The sequence below is a fragment of the Berghia stephanieae genome, chromosome 1 (assembly GCF_034508935.2).
Source record: "Berghia stephanieae isolate SIO BIC M18660-M18661 chromosome 1, UCSD_Bste_1.3, whole genome shotgun sequence".
Lineage (NCBI taxonomy): Eukaryota > Metazoa > Mollusca > Gastropoda > Nudibranchia > Aeolidiidae > Berghia > Berghia stephanieae.
Genome location: NC_088360.1, coordinates 105,634,863 through 105,654,862, shown reverse-complemented (window position 1 = coordinate 105,654,862; position 20,000 = coordinate 105,634,863). Strand labels below are relative to the sequence as shown.

The 20,000-nt window shown below is 34.3% G+C and overlaps 1 protein-coding gene across 1 annotated transcript in view; it reads left to right on the top strand.

The window, feature by feature from the left end:
* Positions 1–20,000, top strand: part of LOC144962667 (uncharacterized) — a 30,672-nt gene that overhangs the window by 676 nt on the left and 9,996 nt on the right. The window contains exons 2-19 of the mRNA XM_078895789.1: positions 155–313; positions 1,691–1,758; positions 2,168–2,278; positions 2,975–3,108; positions 3,825–3,955; positions 4,161–4,253; positions 5,980–6,135; positions 6,802–6,944; positions 8,151–8,265; positions 8,861–8,968; positions 9,508–9,681; positions 12,505–12,695; positions 13,570–13,739; positions 14,942–15,113; positions 15,510–15,762; positions 16,251–16,369; positions 18,709–18,841; positions 19,425–19,541. Of these exons, the coding sequence (XP_078751915.1) occupies positions 191–313; positions 1,691–1,758; positions 2,168–2,278; positions 2,975–3,108; positions 3,825–3,955; positions 4,161–4,253; positions 5,980–6,135; positions 6,802–6,944; positions 8,151–8,265; positions 8,861–8,968; positions 9,508–9,681; positions 12,505–12,695; positions 13,570–13,739; positions 14,942–15,113; positions 15,510–15,762; positions 16,251–16,369; positions 18,709–18,841; positions 19,425–19,541 (2,511 nt within the window). The 5' untranslated portion in view covers positions 155–190. The remainder of the gene's footprint in view (positions 1–154; positions 314–1,690; positions 1,759–2,167; positions 2,279–2,974; positions 3,109–3,824; positions 3,956–4,160; positions 4,254–5,979; positions 6,136–6,801; positions 6,945–8,150; positions 8,266–8,860; positions 8,969–9,507; positions 9,682–12,504; positions 12,696–13,569; positions 13,740–14,941; positions 15,114–15,509; positions 15,763–16,250; positions 16,370–18,708; positions 18,842–19,424; positions 19,542–20,000) is intronic.

Genomic DNA, 20,000 nt, shown 5'->3' with positions numbered 1-20,000 from the left:
TTCACTCTGTCTGATGAGAGAGAGAGAGAGAGAGAGAGAGAGAGAGAGAGAGAGAGAGAGGCAGTATAATGATGCTTGAGATGTCCCCCACAGTTTTTGTTGTTTTTCCAAAAAATATTTTACAGTACACTTTTCTGTTCAAAATATATTTCAGATATAATAACCAGTTGCATGGGGTAGGAGAGCAACAATGGCATTTTCGATGGAAAAATCAAAGTCAAGGAAAAATCGGGAACAGCCAGAGCAAGTCAAACTTTTTGTTACATCCCACAGTGATGAATTCTTTGCTGAGAGGGATTGGATTAGAAAGGAGGTTAGTTTCTAACAGCATAGTGCAAAGTATTGCAAGTGAAAAATAATCTTTAGATTATATGTGTCAGTGTATTACTTAATCAATCGGAAGGTGAAAATTTTGGATTTGCATTAATTTTGCATTTTCTGAAAGAGTATGCTCCCCAGAGCATTTTAATCTTTATTTGAAGTAAATCGGATGATTTGTCTTGAAGTTATGGTCAGATGTATGGGAAAGGTATCCAGCAACTTTTCTCAAATTTCATAGTTTTTCAACTTGACTAGCTGTAAAAAATATTTAGAAGTGAAATTAAGCTTTGATATTTCCTGCAGCTGTACAAAAAGGGTTGAATTAATCATTTAAGACAAGAACTCATTTTTGACAAAAAATGACCTTCTAACTATACTTGGCAATTTCTCAGCTCAAACCTTTTCATCATCCGACTGATTATGTCATTCACTGTAACATATGATCTTCCAAGTAATAAAGTAGTAATCGTAGACTTGGAGACTAGAGGCAATTACAAATTTAACCTATCAATCTATCAAAGGTTATATATTTATATATCCATTCATATGAAAGTTTGAATAAGGAGCGTTTCCCAAGGACACAACTATTAGTCTATCCATAATGGGATTTGAACCCTCGACTTTTTGGTTGCTAGGCAAAATGACTACCACAGTGGTAAAGCATGTTACACTCTAATTCAGATATTTTGAAAACGCTTACAGTAAAAGTGAGAAATTGTTATAATGTTATAGTTTCAAGTTTGTCCATGGCTACAAAAATAAGCAATTCCAAATATTGTATAACAACAAAAAAAAAAAATGCATATGATGACTATGTGTGGCTTAACACAGAAATATGATACTCCAAATATTGTCTTGCGCCTACCAGGAAGCATGTGATGTCTTTCATTGTCTCATATGCACAGAAATATACCATTCCAAAAATTGAAAATGCAGCATGCAGTGAAACTATCTATGGTTTTGTATACACAGACAAAATTTGATTTTTAAAATGTTACAATGCCTAACAGGAAGCATTCAGTAACTGTTATTTATTTATTTATTCATTTATTTTGTTTAAAAATAATAAAAAAATTGGCAGCCTGTTTCTAGCCTTTGAATCTAGAAACCTAAGTGCTTCTGGGCTATGGGGCATTTTTACGTGCTTGTAACATGTGAGTGCAGCAATCCATAAAGGCTCTCGCCTCAGAATCTATAAACACGTACCTCCATGTAGCCTGTGGGTCTAGCCTTAGAATCAAGAAACACACGCATGCTAGTAGCCACTTCCATCATTCAATTTGGAATGTACATAATTTCGTATATAGCCAGTAATCTGAAAATGTATTTTCTTTTTTCATAATTGTATTGTTTCACGTGAATATTTTAGATTCTCCCAACTTTAAGGAATTGGTGTAGCAACAAAAATTTGACATTGGTTGAAAACTTTATCAAATGGTGTGAGTTTTTTACTCTTACGTTTAAAAAAAAATGTAATAAAATTTATAAATTATATTAAGATCTATGTTTAGATTTTGTTATTGTCATTTAGAAAAAAAATTATGTTCTTCATATTAAGATAAACTGATGTTTTAAAAAGCTATAAAGCAGACTATGATTTTTTTTTAATTAAAAAAAGAAGAGTATTAACATGTATTAATATGATTAAATTAATGAATAAAGAGAAAATCAAAAAAAAAAATAATATTAAAAAAAAATCTCATTTTTGTCTTTGGAATCTTGTGCCCACATTTCTTGTAATAATGTATTTATATTTCTCATTCTATGTATTTATAAAAAGCTGTTTGTTGTTTGAGATAACCAATCGATGTATTTTTAATTTATATCAATTTTTATCCCTACGCTAGGGTGGACGTCATCAAGAACATCGGAATGTTGCAGAGCTAGAAAAGATGCAAACCAGTATTGAAAGCTGTTATTTTTCAAGTGCCATGCCAATGTTCATAAATATAACAAGGTACATTTTAGAAAAAGTTGTATATATGGGTGGAGGTAGGTGTAAGAACTTAAGTGTTAAGCATAGCGGCCACCTGATGTGGCAATCTTGAGGACTGCTTATATATATGGAATTGGCCTTTGCATGTCCCAGAATTATGATTTTTTAACCAGCGAATGAAAACAAGGAAGAGACAAATAGAGGCTAATCGAATAAGCTTTAATGGTTTGCAATCTCAATCTAGATTACATTTTATGATAGTCCAAACTTACTGCCACTTTGGGTCATAACTGTAACTTGTGTTGGGTGTCCCGAAATAGCTCTTTGAAAAGTTGGCTGAAGTGGTTCTGTATTTTTATCATCTTTTTTTGAAAAATGAACGTTTTGGTGAAAATGTTTTATTTCAAGGTAGTGGGGGGGGGGGGGGTTTGCATTTGCTTATCACATCAGAGAGAGAGAGAGAGAGGGGGGGGGGGGAGACAATGCCGGTGAAGGATGTGCATCACATTGGCAAAATCAATTATATTGAAGTGGTTTGACCAATAAATGGGAATATATTTGAAGGTAATCAGTGTCCGCTCTGTTCCATTATTTTAAGAAGACTACAGTGGGGTTGTTCTGCTTGATTTCTTTTTTTTCTTTTTTTTTTGTTGATATTCATAATCCATCTTGGAACCTTCAGTTTTGATCCAGTACTCTGTTGTGTTTTCTTTCCAGTTCATCATTGGGCTGGGTGCCACTGTGGGGTGACTTTCCAGAGGAAGTCGTCGAGGATTACCAAGATGCGTACGGTCTATTATGTGAGGACCTGGAACTTTTGAGTGGAGCATTTAGGGAGGACAATCTGAACTGTAAATAAGATAAACCTGGTTTGATTTCTAATTTGATTTGTGACGTTGATATAGAGTTTAAGCTAATTATGATCATTTTGTATGGTTAAAAAATGTACGTAAACGTGTAAAGACTTTTAAATCTAAATTATGATATAAAAGATATGCTGTTTTAAAAGTCATATTTTATAATGTTGTGTTAAAGGCGTGGACATACTTTTACTTATCCTCTTGGTTCCTTGGTGGAACATAAGGTGCCAACAAAGTTCCTCCAGGCATCTCTGTCCTGGGCCAGCTCAGCTCAGCTCAATCCATGTCTTTCCAGCCTCTTTCATCTCCTCTTCTACTGTCCTCCTCCAGCTGCCCAATGGTCTGCCTATCTTTCTTTTTCCCGGTGGGGACCATCTTAGTGCTGTGTGAGGCAGTCTGGACTTTTTCATTGGAAGAACGTGACCCAGCTATTTCCATCGTGGAGATAGAAAGAACTTAATTCACGAACTTGATGTTTGTGTGTGTGAGTGTGTGTGAGTGTGTGTGTGTGTGCATGCTTGTTTGTTTGCTTCCATTGATGATTCAACTTATCCATAACTTAAAATAAGATATAATGTACATCAAAGACCATTAAGAGACAGTGAATTAAAAAAATTGTGTTTATTTTATTTTGTTTTATTTTTATTCACAACGTATTATTGTATCCATTACTTTGATATTATTCATGTACCTGTATTTTCCAACAGCACTTTTTCTGACTCGAGACGATTCTTGTTTAAATCACTTATCTGAGGACAAGAGGTCCTGCTTTGCCAAAGAGACAAATGCTTCCAGGAAAGTATCAGGGAATCACGACAAATTGAAAATGAAATTTCCAGTAAGTTTATAACTTTATTTGCAATAGAATTTATTTATCCATATCTTCATTTTCGATTATGATTTCCTTCATTAAAAAAAACCAAACTGTTTGTTGAAAATTTTATAATTCCACACTTTCCAACTTAAGCAATTATAGTTTTTGTTGCTCTCTGTTTGTGGTTATTTTTTCAATAGATGCTTTTTTAAAACTTGTCTTATTTCAGCCATATCGGTTTGTACAGTATAGTGTTGACTGTGTGGGTGTTGACAGTAAGAAAAGGCCAAAGCTCAGATTTCCTGAGGACATCAAAGAAAAGGTACATCCTGTCGATTTTGTCATTTAAAAATAGCAAGAATTTTAAATGTAAAGAATTAAAAAAAAAAAAACAGATAAAGGAAGAACGGGGAGGGGGAAGGGAAGGAATCCTGACTGTTCCATTGGAAGAGCACTTGAATCACATAAAGCAAATTTACCAGTTTTGAATCTGGTCAAAGATTATTATTATTATTTAAAAAGTTTTCTTTACCCTCTCTTCACTTACACTAGGCAGTCATTTAGTAATAACAAGAAACAAAGTGAGAAGAGAAGTGTTAGAAGACTATAGAGCATAAAAACTTTTGCGGTGATGGGGAGTTGAACCCAGGGGCTAACTGTTACAGCACCCTCCACCTCGCCATAAATGATGATATCCACGAATCCCCCCCAAAAATTGATATCAAATGTACTATCTATAATAAGTGAAAGAAGACAATAGAGAATAAAATCTTTTGCAGCGATTGGGAGTTGAACTCAGGAGCTGACTGTTACTGCACCCTCCTCCTGGCCACAAGAGGTCGACTTACAATTGGTGCTATCCATCAATCCCCCCCAAATTGATTTTAAACGTACTATCTATCTTATGTCCCTCTCGCGACTTCTTGAGGTCATGAGGTAAACACACAAGCACCACGAGAGTTTATATGTGGCTGGGTTTGTGATAGCAGAAATGGAAAGTACTTTGTTATAGACCGGCTTCATATTCAAAGAGTAGCAATGTTATTGTCTGTTCAACACTCCAGTAACCTTGTGGACGGTTTCTTTCTCCACTGGGCTTCTTGCTGTGAGAGTTAACTTTGATATCTCCAGTTGTGTAAATGTAGCTGCTCGAAGCTCGGAGAAATAAATAATGTGAAATTGAATGTAAGCTTCAATTTAATAAACAAAAACAGATAATGTGGACGTTTCAGGTTTCCCCTTTATCAACAAAACAGGATGAAGAATAGTGTACTAATAATAAATCATCCTGTTTTGTTGATAAAGGGGAACCTGAAATGTCCACATTATCTGTTTTCGTTTATTAAATTGAAGCTTACATTCCATTTCACATTGTTATTGATACCTCCAGTAGAACTTCAAAAGTTAAAATTTGTCAAAAAGATGCGAACTAAAAACAATCCAGATGGTCTGATTTGAATTTGACTTTCAACTATTTACATTAATAACTGGATTAAATTTTTAGCTTATAATTTTGCTTTTTTACATGGCTGGTGGATAATATGAAAAACATTTGAATAAGGGGATTGATCAAAATGCTGAAAAAATTAACTTTAAAAAAAAAAAATGAAATAGAGATAAGAAGTGAGCGTGCGACCATATGGTCTTGTTGTATGACACTCACCTTCGTATTGGAAGGTCTAGGGTTGGGATTCCGCACTGGATGGTGCATAGTTTAGTCGTTGGAAAAGGCTCTCTACTCACATTCTCTCACCGTACTCAGGTGTAAAATGAGTACCTGGCCGCTAACAGTGTTTTCTTTGTCGGAAAAACTGTAGTATCACCTAACAGTTGTCATGCCTCGTCCTACATGTTAAATATTGCCAGGGACCCTTTGTAAAATGCTTTGAGCGCATTTAGTGGAAATTGAACAATATAAGTGCTCGAGGGTTTTTTTTTGGTTTGTTTTGTTTGTTTATTTATTATTTTTTTTTTTTTAAATTGTGATATTTTATTTATTCCTGATAATTTGTTCACAAGAACGTTTTGTCACAATTGAACATTTTCAGGTACTTGACTTTTTGGAGCAAAGAATCTCATTTGAATTTTGTGGAGAAGATCGTCCTCTAGCCCAGCATTCGGATGAATTTGCCAGATCTGCACACTTAGAATTCTTAAATTCCAAAGGCCAGTTCGTCTTGGGTCGGGATGCCATTGTTGAACGAGTAAGTTGATCCAACCAATAATTTCAGGGGTTTTGTTTCTTTGATAACCATTTCCTCTTTTATTTAGAGTGAAAGGTACCGTAAAAAAAACTTGAGCTTTTTAAAGAGCGCAAAATATCCACTGAATGTGCTCAAAGCGCTTAAAAAACTGTGACTTTGCCTCTATAAATTTGGACAAGTCAGGTTATATAATAATAATAATAATAATAATAATAATAATAATAATAATAATAATAATAATAATAATGTTAATAATGATAATAATGATAATAATTATAATAATAATAATAATAATAATAATAATGATGATGATGATGATGATGATGATGATGATGATGATGTTGCGGGGTGCATAGTTGAGTCCTTGGAAAAGGCTCTTTACTCACATTCTCTCATCTTACTCAGATGTAAAATGAGTACCTGTCCGTTAACAATGTTGTAATTATCCGAAAAAAATTGGAATTTTGCCTAACATGTGTCATGTCCCATCCTACAAGTTAAGTGTTGCTGTTGGCCAGGGACCCCTTGTAAAGCTCAATATTTTTTTATTTTTTTTATAATATGCTACAGAACTAAAATTATGATAATGCCATAAAACTAGATTTTAAAATTTTATAAAGTCACATTTCTTTCTTTCTTTTTTTTAAAAATATTTTTTCATCTTAGATTGAAAACTACATAGTTAAAGAGGACAAGGACGTACCTTTGATGGTGTTAGGGGCATCCGGTACGGGTAAGACATCCATTATGTGTTCAGCTGCTAATTCTATCTTGAAGAAGATTGAAAGGGAGGAACTGCCAAGTCCTGGGTAACTTTTATTTTTTCATCTCTCTTTCTCTCTCTCTATCTACCTCTCTCTCTGCCTGTCTCTCTTCCTCTCTTTCTCTTTCTCTCTCTCTCTTTCTCTCTCTCTCTCTCTCTCTCTCTCTCTCTCCTCTCTCTCTTTCTCTCTCTTTCTCTCTCATTCTCCAGCTGTTATCAAAAAGCGATCTAAAAAAATGTAGAAATAAATATTTTAATTCTGGTGATAAGATGTGTGAGAGTCCCAATATTTTAATTGGTAGAGCACCCACTTCACAAACAAAGGGATTGAGATTGATATTCCGAGATAGATATTTTTTTTTTCTGACCATCCTGTCCACCCAGCAGTGATTGGGTATCTAGGTCTGTTAGATCTGGCAGAAAGTACATTTGCAATAAACTAGCATCCTATCCAAAGGGTAGCAAGCAATTGCTATTGTCTGTTTCATGGCATAGAAACCGGGATAAACTCCAGCTCCATGGGACTTATGGCTCTGAAGTACTACTTTATTACTTTTTTTTAATACGCAGGTTACCTATTGTTTTTATGATCAAAGTGTATCTGCCTGCTAAATGGTCTGTTAGTTAGAGCCATTAAATCTGGGTGGGGTTCCTGACCTCCCATAGTGGACAGGGAGACACTTGCTGTGTCTCCTATCCCCTTATATCTGTTTTTTCAACGTGCATTTCTATCTTTCTTGGAATGAAATTACTTGGTTTTGTCCAGGCCCTGGCCGGATACCATAGCTAAGAGGGAAACAGTCAAATGTAAAGTTAAGCGTTTTTGGGAGATTATATTTTTTGTCTTGTCAATCATCTCTCTGTTATGCACTTTATTATGTTTTGTTAGTATATTATATATGATTTGTAAACATTTGAGTGGATTCCTCTTAGACCTGTGTTTGTGTCTGGATGAGACTTTTATGTGATCTCAAACTAAGTACTTTGATAGTGTGCTCTTGGAATCTACATCCGTTTCCTACATTGAACAAATTCCCCTTTGTCTTACCTTTGCTTGGGTGCTTTAATTGTAATTCTAAAATTTTTTTACTATCCCATTTTATTTCTTTTTACTGGCGCTGATATGACCTCGATGTGTTGCCAGCGCCATAAAACCCTTAAAAACAAAAACAAAACAAACAGAACCATTAAATATCCATGTAAATGATGTTCCTAACTGATATCTGCCATGCAAATTGATCTCTGTCCCCAGAGAGAATTCTGGAAAATGGAAAGTGTTTTACCATTTTGTCGGTGCTGTTCCTGGTTCTATGTCACTGGAACAGATGCTCAAACGTCTGCTCAGGGATACAGGGATGACAAGAAAAGTAAGTGGTCGTTATCCGATGAGATCAGATCAGCATGAAATCAAGTTATGAAAAAGTGTGTATGAAACAGTGCCAGACAAAGCAAGAAAGAAAAATTCAAGAAAAAATCCTTGAGGCAGGCTGATTTTGTGGGATGCTTTTTATTTTTTTTCTTGTATTCCTCCCCCCCCCCCCCTCCAACAAACAAAAAAATAATGCCAAAAAACAAGCTTGAGTATTCATATCGTGCAGTATCCACTAAACGTGCACAAAGTGCTTTACAAAGACCCTCTAGCTAACAGCCTGTGAGGCATTATTACAATTTTTTTCAGACAGAGATAAGGCTGTTAACGGCCAGGTACTCATTTTACTCCTGTAGTACGGTGAGAGAATGCGAGTAAAGAGCCTTTTCCAAGGACTCAGCTATGCACTGCTTAGAACGGAACTCAAATCCTGTACCTTCTGTTCCGAAGGTGATTGTCATACCACAAAGACCACATAGTCATATTGTCTGAGAAAACTCATTTGATACATTATGCATCACATTTCCACAAGTGATTTTTTTTTTATATTGTTATTACAACGATTTATACAGTATCCCTGTTATATTCAACAGAACACGAGCTATGCAAAGAACTTGGATTCAGCCGCCCAGATGTGTTGTAGTATGTTGTCAAATCTCAATACCGGCCCTCTCATAATATTTCTTGATGCAGCAAATCAGGTGATGGTCATTTTCAATGTTATATTACGTCTTCTTCTAACAACATATTTTAGACTCTATATACCTTTTTATTTCAATCATTCTCTCTAATTATTTTGGCCCAAGATTTTGATACTTCACTTTGTGTATTCTAAAAATGTATCATGTCATTAATTTACCTTCCAAACTACGATTTGAAAAATTGTTTTTTGATTGGTTAAAAGTGATTCTCCAATCCAAAGAGAGATTAATCTATTCACACTGTTTATCTGTGAGAACACTTTAAAAAATATGAAATAAAAATAATAATAATAATAATGATGATGATGACAAAGATTTTTTCTTCTAACCCTATGTATTCATTTAATTGAGTTTGAGTCAGAAAGAATACCATTAATGTTAATGATGGATATGGGGAAAAAATAATTTAAAGATAACGTCAGGAATCTTAAATTTTGTTAAGTCATTACCGTGGACTAATAATACAATTTATTAAGTATATTTTTGGTTTAACATTAAAAAATATTTTTTTGGTCTTCTTTTATTTATTTATTTATCAGTTCAACAAAGAGCACGGGGCTCGTATCATCAGCTGGGTGCCAAGAAAGCTGGCCCCTCAGGTACGATTGGTCATATCCATGGTGACCGATACAGAGGTTCACAAGGCATTGGTCAGTAGGGAGAGCAAGCCGGTTGAAGTTTTTGTCAATCCTTTGACAGACGAATCAAAACAGGTAAGAATTTTATTTTTGATATAAAAAAGTAGTCTTTTCAGAGCCATGAGGCCCATGGATCTGGAGTTTATCCCGGTTTCCATAGCGTGAAACGGACAATAGCAATTGCTTGCTACCCTTTGGATTGGACCCTTGTCTATCGAAAAGTACTTTCCACAAGATCTATCAGACCCAGCTATCCAATCACTTCTGGGTGGACAAGGGGGTCAGAAAAAAAAATAATATCGACTGCGCTTGGGATCGATCTCGCGTGCGCTCTACCAATTAAAAATATTTTTATATAGGATTAAAGCATATTGAGACTATCCTGATTTGGCAATCTGGAGAGAAAAAAGAATTCATAAATTTGATTGGGGCTGCTGTACGGTCTTTGCTTTGTACCCAAAAGTTACCGAGTTCAACTACCTGCCTCGTTGTGTGGCCTTGAGCTAGTCACCTCGCCTTAGCTCACTTTGCAGCGCTCCTCTGCGGCTGATGCCTGGGTTATTCCAGTCTTCCCTTGGAATAGACCCTAAAGACAAATTTCCCCTTGGGGATGAATAAAGGGAATTTATTTATTTATATTGATGAAAATGACCTTTGCATGTTCCAGGATTATGATTTTTCTGACTAGCAAATTAAAACAAGGAACAGATAAAGCTCTCAATTTACATTAAATTTAATAATAGTCCTAAGATACTGCTGTTTTGGCTCATTATGGTATTGGGCACTAGGGTGTCCCGATCTAGCTATTTTAAAAGTTGGTTACGATGTATTGGATTATAAACACTCATTTTAATTTAAGATTTTCACGAGCTTGTGGACTGCAAATCTCAAATTAAAATGAATGTATATTATAACTTATTGAATGTGAATTAATATTATTATTACACCTCGTCTCATACAAAACCATTCATACAATGAGGATAATCTGTTTCATTTTTGTGTTATTTTTGTCTTTAAGTTTGTTTATGGAAAAAAAATTTTTTTTGGAGGAGTGGTGTTGCGTTGGAGGTAATTTAAATATGTCCAAAAAAATGAGGCAAAATAATTGAATTGAATTGAAAATGTCAACTAGGAATAATCCTTCTGCCCGCTGCATCTATTCTGACTTGACCTCATGAGTATAGATCACAGGGCAGGGTTTCACTTGCCGTCTGCATTTATTCTGACTTGACCTCACGAGCATGGATCACAGGGCAGGGTTTCACTTGCCGTTTCTCCTTCTAGCTATTTAATTTTGTCATCACTTTCAGCACTGATCATGAACGTGATTGATGACACACTTAGGATTTTTAACGCATACTTACCTCACAAACTAAATGATAGACAAAATAAGAAAAAGATGGAGGTTTAATAATGCAATCTTTTGTTTTAATCTGTTTCATTTTTGTGTTATTTTTGTCTTTAAGTTTGTTTATGGAAAAAAAAATATTTTGGAGTAGAGGTTTTATGTTGGAGATAATTTAAATATGTCCAAAAAATGTGCCTATTTGTCTTTGAATAAAATTCAGACTGGTTTGATATTTGAAAAGCCTAATGTGAACGTTATTAGGAACACTCAGATCGCATAAAAATCTTTGACAATGTATTTTTCTCTACTCCTCAGGGCATTATAGAGAATATACTTTACAGTGACAGCAAAGACAAGCTGACTAACTAAATCATTGACATAAACGCATTTTCTCTACTCCTCAGGGCATTATAGAGAATATACTTTACAGTGACGGCAAAGACAAGCTGACTAACTAAATCATTGACATAAACGCATTTTCTCTACTCCTCAGGGCATTATAGAGAATATACTTTACAGTGACAGCAAAGACAAGCTGACTAACTAAATCATTGACATAAACGCATTTTCTCTACTCCTCAGGGCATTATAGAGAATATACTTTACAGTGACAGCAAAGACAAGCTGACTAACTAAATCATTGACATAAACGCATTTTCTCTACTCCTCAGGGCATTATAGAGAATATACTTTACAGTGACAGCAAAGACAAGCTAACTAAATCATTGACATAAACGCATTTTCTCTACTCCTCAGCGGGTGGTTGGATGGGAGCATCACCCTTGAATCGTATACCTATGATGTTCGCATGGGTTTACGATCCGATAGAGATGTCGTTTCTTCTTCTCTTTACTAGCCTATCCTGCTTCTTTGGTTTGTGATTGTATTTTTGACAGGGGATATTTTTTTTCTGTAAATCTTCTGCCTGTTTGTTCTTGGTTATTTATAATTTAGCTTATGATATCTTTAGGTTATGATTTTGATTTACATTTGTACTATTTTTGTTAGATTGCTTGTTTTTTTGTTTCAGCGGTCTCTCATATAACCTCAATTGTGTTGGAAGAGACCTAAAGCAACAAACAAACAAAAAAACAAAATCTACTCCTCAGGGCATTATAGAGAATATACTTTACAGTGACGGCAAAGACAAGCTGACTAGCTAAATCATTGACATAAACGCATTTTCTCTACTCCTCAGGGCATTATAGAGAATGTACTTTACAGTGACGGCAAAGACAAGCTGACTAACTAAATCATTGACATAAACGCATTTTCTCTACTCCTCAGGGCATTATAGAGAATATACTTTACAGTGACAGCAAAGACAAGCTGACTAACTAAATCATTGACATAAACGCATTTTCTCTACTCCTCAGGGCATTATAGAGAATATACTTTACAGTGACGGCAAAGACAAGCTGACTAACTAAATCATTGACATAAACGCATTTTCTCTACTCCTCAGGGCATTATAGAGAATATACTTTACAGTGACGGCAAAGACAAGCTAACTAAATCATTGACATAAACGCATTTTCTCTACTCCTCAGGGCATTATAGAGAATATACTTTACAGTGACGGCAAAGACAAGCTGACTGCCCCGCAGATGAAGGAGTTTTTAGAGAAACCGTTATCAAACAATCCACTGTGGCTGACCTTGGCATGCCAGGAAGTCAAGCTGGCCAAGGGAGTTAATCAGTGGATGGACAAAATAAAAAACTTACCCGACAGTCTTTTACTGTGAGTTTCGTTGACATTTGATTGTAATGTTGTCGTATTATAAAGTAGTACATAAAGTATTATATATGAAAGGATGAAAATAAAGTATTATTATTATTATTATTATTATTATTATTATTATTATTATTTATTATTATTATATTATTATTATTATTATTATTATTATATATTATATTATTATTATTATATTATTATTATTATTATTATTATTATTATTATTATTATTATTATTATTATTATTATTATTATTATTTATTATTATTATTATTATTATTATTATTATTATTATGATGCTGATCATTATCATCATCGTCATCATCATTATTATTATTTTTATTATTATTATTTATTATTATTATTATTATTATTATTATTATTATTATTATTATTATTATTATTATTATTATTATTATTATTATTATTATTATGATGCTGATCATCATCATCATTATTATTATTTATTATTATTATTATTATTATTATTATTATTATTATTATTATTATTATTATTATTATTATTATTATTATTATTATTATATTATTATTATTATTATTATTATTATTATTATTATTATTATTATTATTATTATTATTTTTATTATTATTATTATTATTATTTTTATTACTATTGTTAATGTTTTTGACATTTAAATGGTATGGATGTTTATAATTTAATTTGAAAAATTCTAAAATTCTCATTTTATACATGATATAAATGTAGAGAGCAAAGGCATGTTAAGCTAATACAAGAAATAAAATATGATGTCCAAAATGAATGGTCACAAATTGAAATTTTAAGAATACGTTAGCCTAAGATTTCGATATCACCTTGTTATTAATTAAGACACATAATCTTATTCTCGTGTCTTTCTAGATTATTCGATGAGCTTTTACACCGTTTGGAGACAGGGGATGAGGGAGATCTTCTAGTGGGAACTCTTTGTCTATTGGAAGCTTCAGCATCCGGTCTGAATGAAATGGAGCTGAGGCAGCTTTTGGCTGATGGGGCTTCATTGAAACCACCCTCGCCATTCCAGGAAAAGGGTAAAAATGATTGGACTTTAACCCTCTCCTTACCAACTACAGGAAAATCGTCACATTCGTTATGATGCAACCAACAATTTTCTCATTCTGATTTCTCTTGTACATCACAAATTTTAAAGAAATGCTTTGATTACAGTTATAAATACTAAACACTGTGTTGTAGACATCATTTTGCTGAACAACATTCTGTATAGAATGCACTTGTTACTTTTTTGTTTGATTAGGAAAAGTCTATTTTTGTGTCGGGTGGGTGTGGATTCTAAAAATAGCTGGTAAGGAGAGAGTTACTCTTGAAGTATTTAGATTAGAGGATTTGTTAGCACTTTTTCTTATTTATTTATTTCTGATTAATTTGGAGATTTCTATCTTACTCCTGTGCGGCTCCTTAATTTGTCAAGTTGATATTTTCAAAATAAAAACGGAGCACATTTTAATATAAAGGGGTCCCAATAGTTCAATTGGTAGAGCACTCGCTTCACACACTTAAAGGGGCTGAGAATGATCCGGGTGAAGTAAAGATGTTTTATTGTAACATATTTTTATTTGTTTGACTGGGTGGGGTTCCTGACCTCCCATACTGGGCAGGGAGGTACTTACTGTGTCTTCTATCCCCTTATATCTGTTTTCCAATATGCCTTTCTGTCTTTGTCTTGGAATGAGATTACTTGGTTTTGTCCTGGCCCTGGCCGGAGTCCTGGCTGGGAGGGAAACAGTCAAATGCATAGTTATTGTTTTGGGAGATGATATTTTTTGCTTTGTAAATCATCTCTCTGTTATGTATTGTTATATTTGTTATTTAGAATGTATGATGTAAGTCTTTGAGTGTATTCCTCTTAATTGGATCTTGTGCAAGTGTCTGGGTGAGACTTTTAGGTGATCTCAAACTAAGTACACTGATAGTGTGCTCTTGGAATCTAAATCTGTTCCCTATTTGTACCATTCCCCTTTGTCTTAGTTTTTCTTCAAGTCCTTTTAATTTACATCAAGAATGTCTTTACTATCCAATTTTCTTCCTTTTTACTGGTGCTGATATGACCTAAATATGTTGCAAGCGCCGTTAAAACCCTTAAAAAAAAAAAAAAACCATATTAATTTAATAATGTTAAACTGATAAAGGTAGTATTGTTTATTTTTACATAAAGAAGCATTTCATTGTATACAATAACCGTCGCTAATTTTTTTCATGATTTTTCTTTTGACAGAGGAAATTGAGGAGAGTGAGAAAGAGAACAAAAAGGAAAAAGAGACCCTTGAGGAAGAACGCTGGCAAAATGTGTACAAAACTCTGCAACCGTTTTTACGTCCGTATGGCGACAGCAAAGCTGGAAGGCTTGACTTTTATCACAGGGCCCTGAGCAAAGCAGTCAGGAAAAGGTATTTATTCAACATCTAAAACGCCCCCCCCCCCCCCCCCCCCCCCCATTTCATTTCAAAATAATTTTGTTTTCATCTTTTCATGACAAGAAAATGACCTTTTATATACAACCTCAATTCGACATCATATTTTTGTTTGTTTTTGTTTTATTCTTCATAGCAATAAAATCCGGCAATAAAATCAAATTAACATAAATGGAGTCGAAGCTCTATGGGTCTCGTCTCAGCATGAGCTTGGGAAGACCACAGCGTTTCTGCATTTTGTTGACCTTCAGCCATGAAGACATCATGAGGGGAAAGAAGAAGAAGAAATTAACATAAATGTTCATATTTTTATATTTTGCTCGATTAAAATTTAAAAAAAAAAATGGGTCATTTCTTATTTTTAAAATACAGATATTTTACAGTCCAAAACGTCGGGGACTCAGGAAAGAGTGAAAAATCAGACACCTATTTCTTCTGGCACCAAAAGCTAGCAGAATTCTTCCGGCGCCATCCTGACATCACTCGACTGGTAGAAGAGTATCCCCACCATCTGGCATGCCTTGACGACAAATTCCACCTGGCCCAGTGTTTGTGCGATTGGAAGATCTTTGACCAGCTGTACCAGGAGGAGTACAGCTCTCAACTCATGACTTACTGGAGAAAGGTAAGTTTTCAGATTTTAGGGTTTTCTTTTTTAAAGTCTAGAAAGTCTATAGTTCAGAGTTTTAAAAATATTTTAATAAGAAGTCCAGATAGCTGAGTTGATAGAGCCCTCGCTTCACACACAGAGAGAGATAGAGATCGATCCTGGGCGCAGTCAAGATTTTTTTTTTCTTTCTTACTCGCCTGTCCACCCAGCAGTGGATGGGTAGCTGGGTCATGTTATCTCAGGTGGAAAGTACTTTGCGATAGACTAACATCCTATCCAAAAGAGCGAATGCTCTACAAACCGAGCAATCCGATCCTGACCTTTTATATAATTTTGTGTATTATTTTTCTTTAATCATTTTCTTCCATTTAAAAAAAAGATTTCGAAAATGATATGTTTTCCCAATCAACACTGACCTGAAGTCAAATCAAAATGTGTTAAATGGAACTGTACAACAAAATTATGACTTATTTTTCATTCAGTGATATTGTAAAATCCTGCAGGTGGGGCCGATATCAGAGATGGTATCCAGCTATGAATCAGCCCTGAAAAAATTTGAAGAGGACGACTCCTCCAACGAGGCATCTGTTTCTCTGAGATACGAGAAGGTTTGCAGGGTCACGTAAGTATTATTGGTCTAGGATATGAAAAGTTTTCTAAACAATGCAAGCATTTGCATCTTAAGTATTATTATTATTATTATTATTATTATTTTATTATTATCATCTTTATTATTATCATTATTATTAATATTTGATTTAGCGCCGGTATCCACAAGGAGTGCTCAGAGCCGCTTAAATTCGTTTGCTCTCCGCCAGGTTGCTTGTTGAATGTCTATTTATGTGGCTGCGGTGCAGGAAATCAGTCAGAAGGACTATTATTTTGTTTGTGAGATTTATACATTTTCTACATCTACATACTTTCCAGGGTATTTTACACTTTTTTTTTCCTTTTTTTTTTTTTCTTAAACCTCAGGAGTGAGAGATATCCACGTTTGTCGTCACTTTGCAAGTTTATTTTTAATCTTCTTCTTATATATACATACATAATAAACTTAGGCATATGGATATTGACTTTAAAGTTATTAGCAAAAATATATAAATAAATATATAAAAAATAAAACTAAATAAATCAATCCAAAAAAAAACAAAACAAATAAGATAAAAAGAGATAAATGATTTAAGTCAAATATTTGAATAAATAAATATGAATAAAAAGTTATCAATGAAACATAAAATGAATACATTATTGCATATAAACATTCATAAACAAGTAAATACAAAACAATATAACTAAATAAATAAATAAACGATTAAGTAAGTAAATAAATAAATAAATAAATTTTCATTCAAAAATTATTTTTTTTTAATGAATAAATAATGAATCCTTGAAATAATATGACTTAATAACCCTGGTACACTCATAGATAGGCACTGCTTATAATTGCGGCTATGTGGTCTAGTGGTATGATGACACTCACTTTTGGATCAGAAGGTCCTGAGTTCTAGCCTCGCTTGGTGCATAGTTGAGTCCTTGGAAAAGGCTCTTTACTGACATTCTCTCACCGTACTCAGGTGTAAAATGAGTACATGGCCGTTAACAGCGTTGTTTCTTGTTGGAAAAAAAAAATGTAACAAGCGTCATGTATTGTACAACATATTACATATTGCTGTTGGTCAGGGATCCCTTGTAAAGTGCTTTGAGCACGTTTAGTGGATATTGCACTATATAAAAGCTCATTTTTAAAAAAGAAAAAATTATGGGTCATTGCACAAGCCATTTTACACTTTATTTGAAGCAATTATCATGACTAGACGCTGAGATATGGCTATATTATATCAAAGCTGGTATAGCCCGAAAAGTTATGAGCAAAATTTTTTTTAGAAAAGAACAAAATACCAAACAGTTGTGTTTTTAGATCATGAATTGATTCCAAGAATCAACAAAACCAAATTGTTACAGTAAAGAACATTTATTAAACAACATAACATAAGATACATGTGTACAGGATGACGGTTGAATAAGGAATGCCTCCCAACAAGGTAGCCAGTAGAACAGGCGCTAGTTGTGAACAAAACTACATTAGATGGACGATACAAGTTGTAATCCTTGATTACAATAACTTTCATTCACAACACAAACAAAAAACGTTTTTGGGTCAATAATGAAGACGCGGTTTTTGTTCTTTTTGGAAGCTGTTCTTGTCATGTTTGTCCATTACTTGTTACAGTTCACAACTTGTAAGAGCTTAGTATCACTTTTTCATTAAAAGTACAATATTACTTCATTAACGCATGTTATTTCTGACAAGTGGTGATCTGGGACTACTGGGTGGGGTTCCTGACCTCCCATAGTGGGCAGGGAGGCACTTACTGTGTCTTCTATCCCCCTATATCTGTTTTCCAATTTCCTTTTTGTCTTTGTCTTGGAATGAGATTACTTGGTTTTGCCCTGGCTCTGGCCATAGTTCTTGGCTGAGAGGCAAACAGTCAAATGCATAGTTATTGTTTTGGGAGATGATATTTTTTTCATTGTAAATCATTTCTCTGTTATGTATTATGTTTGTTATTTTGAATGTATAATGTTAGCATTTGAGTGTATTCCTCTTAAGTGGGATCTTGTGCTGGTGTATGGGTGAGACATTTAGGTGATCTCAAACTATGTACATTGATGGTGTGCTCTTGGAATCTACATCTGTTCCTTATTTGAGCCATTCCCCTTTGTCTTACTTTTTCATGAAGTCCTTTTTATTGCACATCTTGAATCTTTTCACTATCCAATTTTCTCCCTTTTTACTGGCACTGATATAACTTAAATGTGTTTCAAGCACCGTAAAACCCTCAAAAACAAAAACAATGATTTGGGAACTTGTGACTGATTTTCCTGCGTCTGCACATTTAAATGTGATCACTTGAAAACCAACTTGAATACGCTTTTGTTTTTTAAAATAAATTTGGTTAGGATTCAAGCTGGAAAGCATCATGATGCACTGGAGTTGTTGAAAACTGCCATGAAGATTGAGGAGAAAGAGCTCGGAGCCAGGCCTCATCGAATGGTTGAACTGTATGCTCTCATGTCAGAAATCTATGATGAGGTAACCGCTGATGTGTCAAAATCCTACAAACTAATGAATTCAATTGTTTGTTATGAGAAAAATTTTATTGTCTGTTTTGATGCCAAAGAAAATTTTTAAAAAATATTAAAACCTTTTTTTTTTCATTCATTGCCTTCGCTCTCCTTCACTTTCTCTTTCTCTCTCTCTCTCTCTCTCTCTCTCTCTCTCTCTCTGTCTGTCTCTCTCTCTCTCTCTCTCTACGTCTCTCTTCTCTCTCCGCCTCTCTCTCTCTCTCTCTCTCTCTCTCCTCTCTCTCTCTCTCTCTCTCTCTCTCCTCTCTCTCTCTCTCTCTCTCTCTTCTCTTTTCTTCTCTCTCTCTGTTTTTTTGCCTGCTTCTCTCTCTTTCTCTCTCTCTCTCTCTCTCTCTCTCTCTCTCTCTCTCTCTCTCTCTCTCTGATCCCTGTCTGTGTTTCTCTCTCTCTTTCTCTCTCTCTCTCTCTCTCTCTCTCTCTCTCTCTCTCTCTCTCTCTCTCTCTCTCTCTCTCTCTCTCTCTCTCTCTCTCTCTGTCTCTTTCTTTCCCATGTCTATTTTCAAACGGTCGTAATCTGTTTTTCCTTTCAGAAAATGAAGTTGAATGACTTTGTGTCAAGAAGTCAGCTACCTGATTTACGTAAGACGATCCACTATGCAAAGAAATCCATACATATCAGAAAGACTCTGCCAGGATCATATCACAAGGTACTGGTTTTACACGTCTGTCTTTATGCCTATTGATTATTCTTGTCCTGACCTGTTGTCTTAAGAAAAAATGCTCAAGTTCTTTTGTTGTTTTTGGAATTTTTTGTTGTTTTTTTTTTGTTGTTGTTTTGTGACATTCAGGGATTCAGTATAAAGATATGATTAATCTCCATTAAAAAATGTTAACTCTTCAATCTTCAATCTTTAATCTTCAATGGCTTGTATTTGCAAAAGGACCCACGGGCCCATCACTACAAATGTTCAGTTATAGTACAGTTCAATCAATACAGGCAACGGTCTCAGATTATTTTGATGAGCTAGTTCATTCAAAGCTGTTTTGAAAGTTTCCAAGCATTCAACGTTCGTTGTGTCCGGTAGTAGCAGGACATTTCAGTTATTTGTCGTTTGTGGGGAAAAAACTGTGTTTGTACGTGTCTGTTCTCATAAATAATAATAATT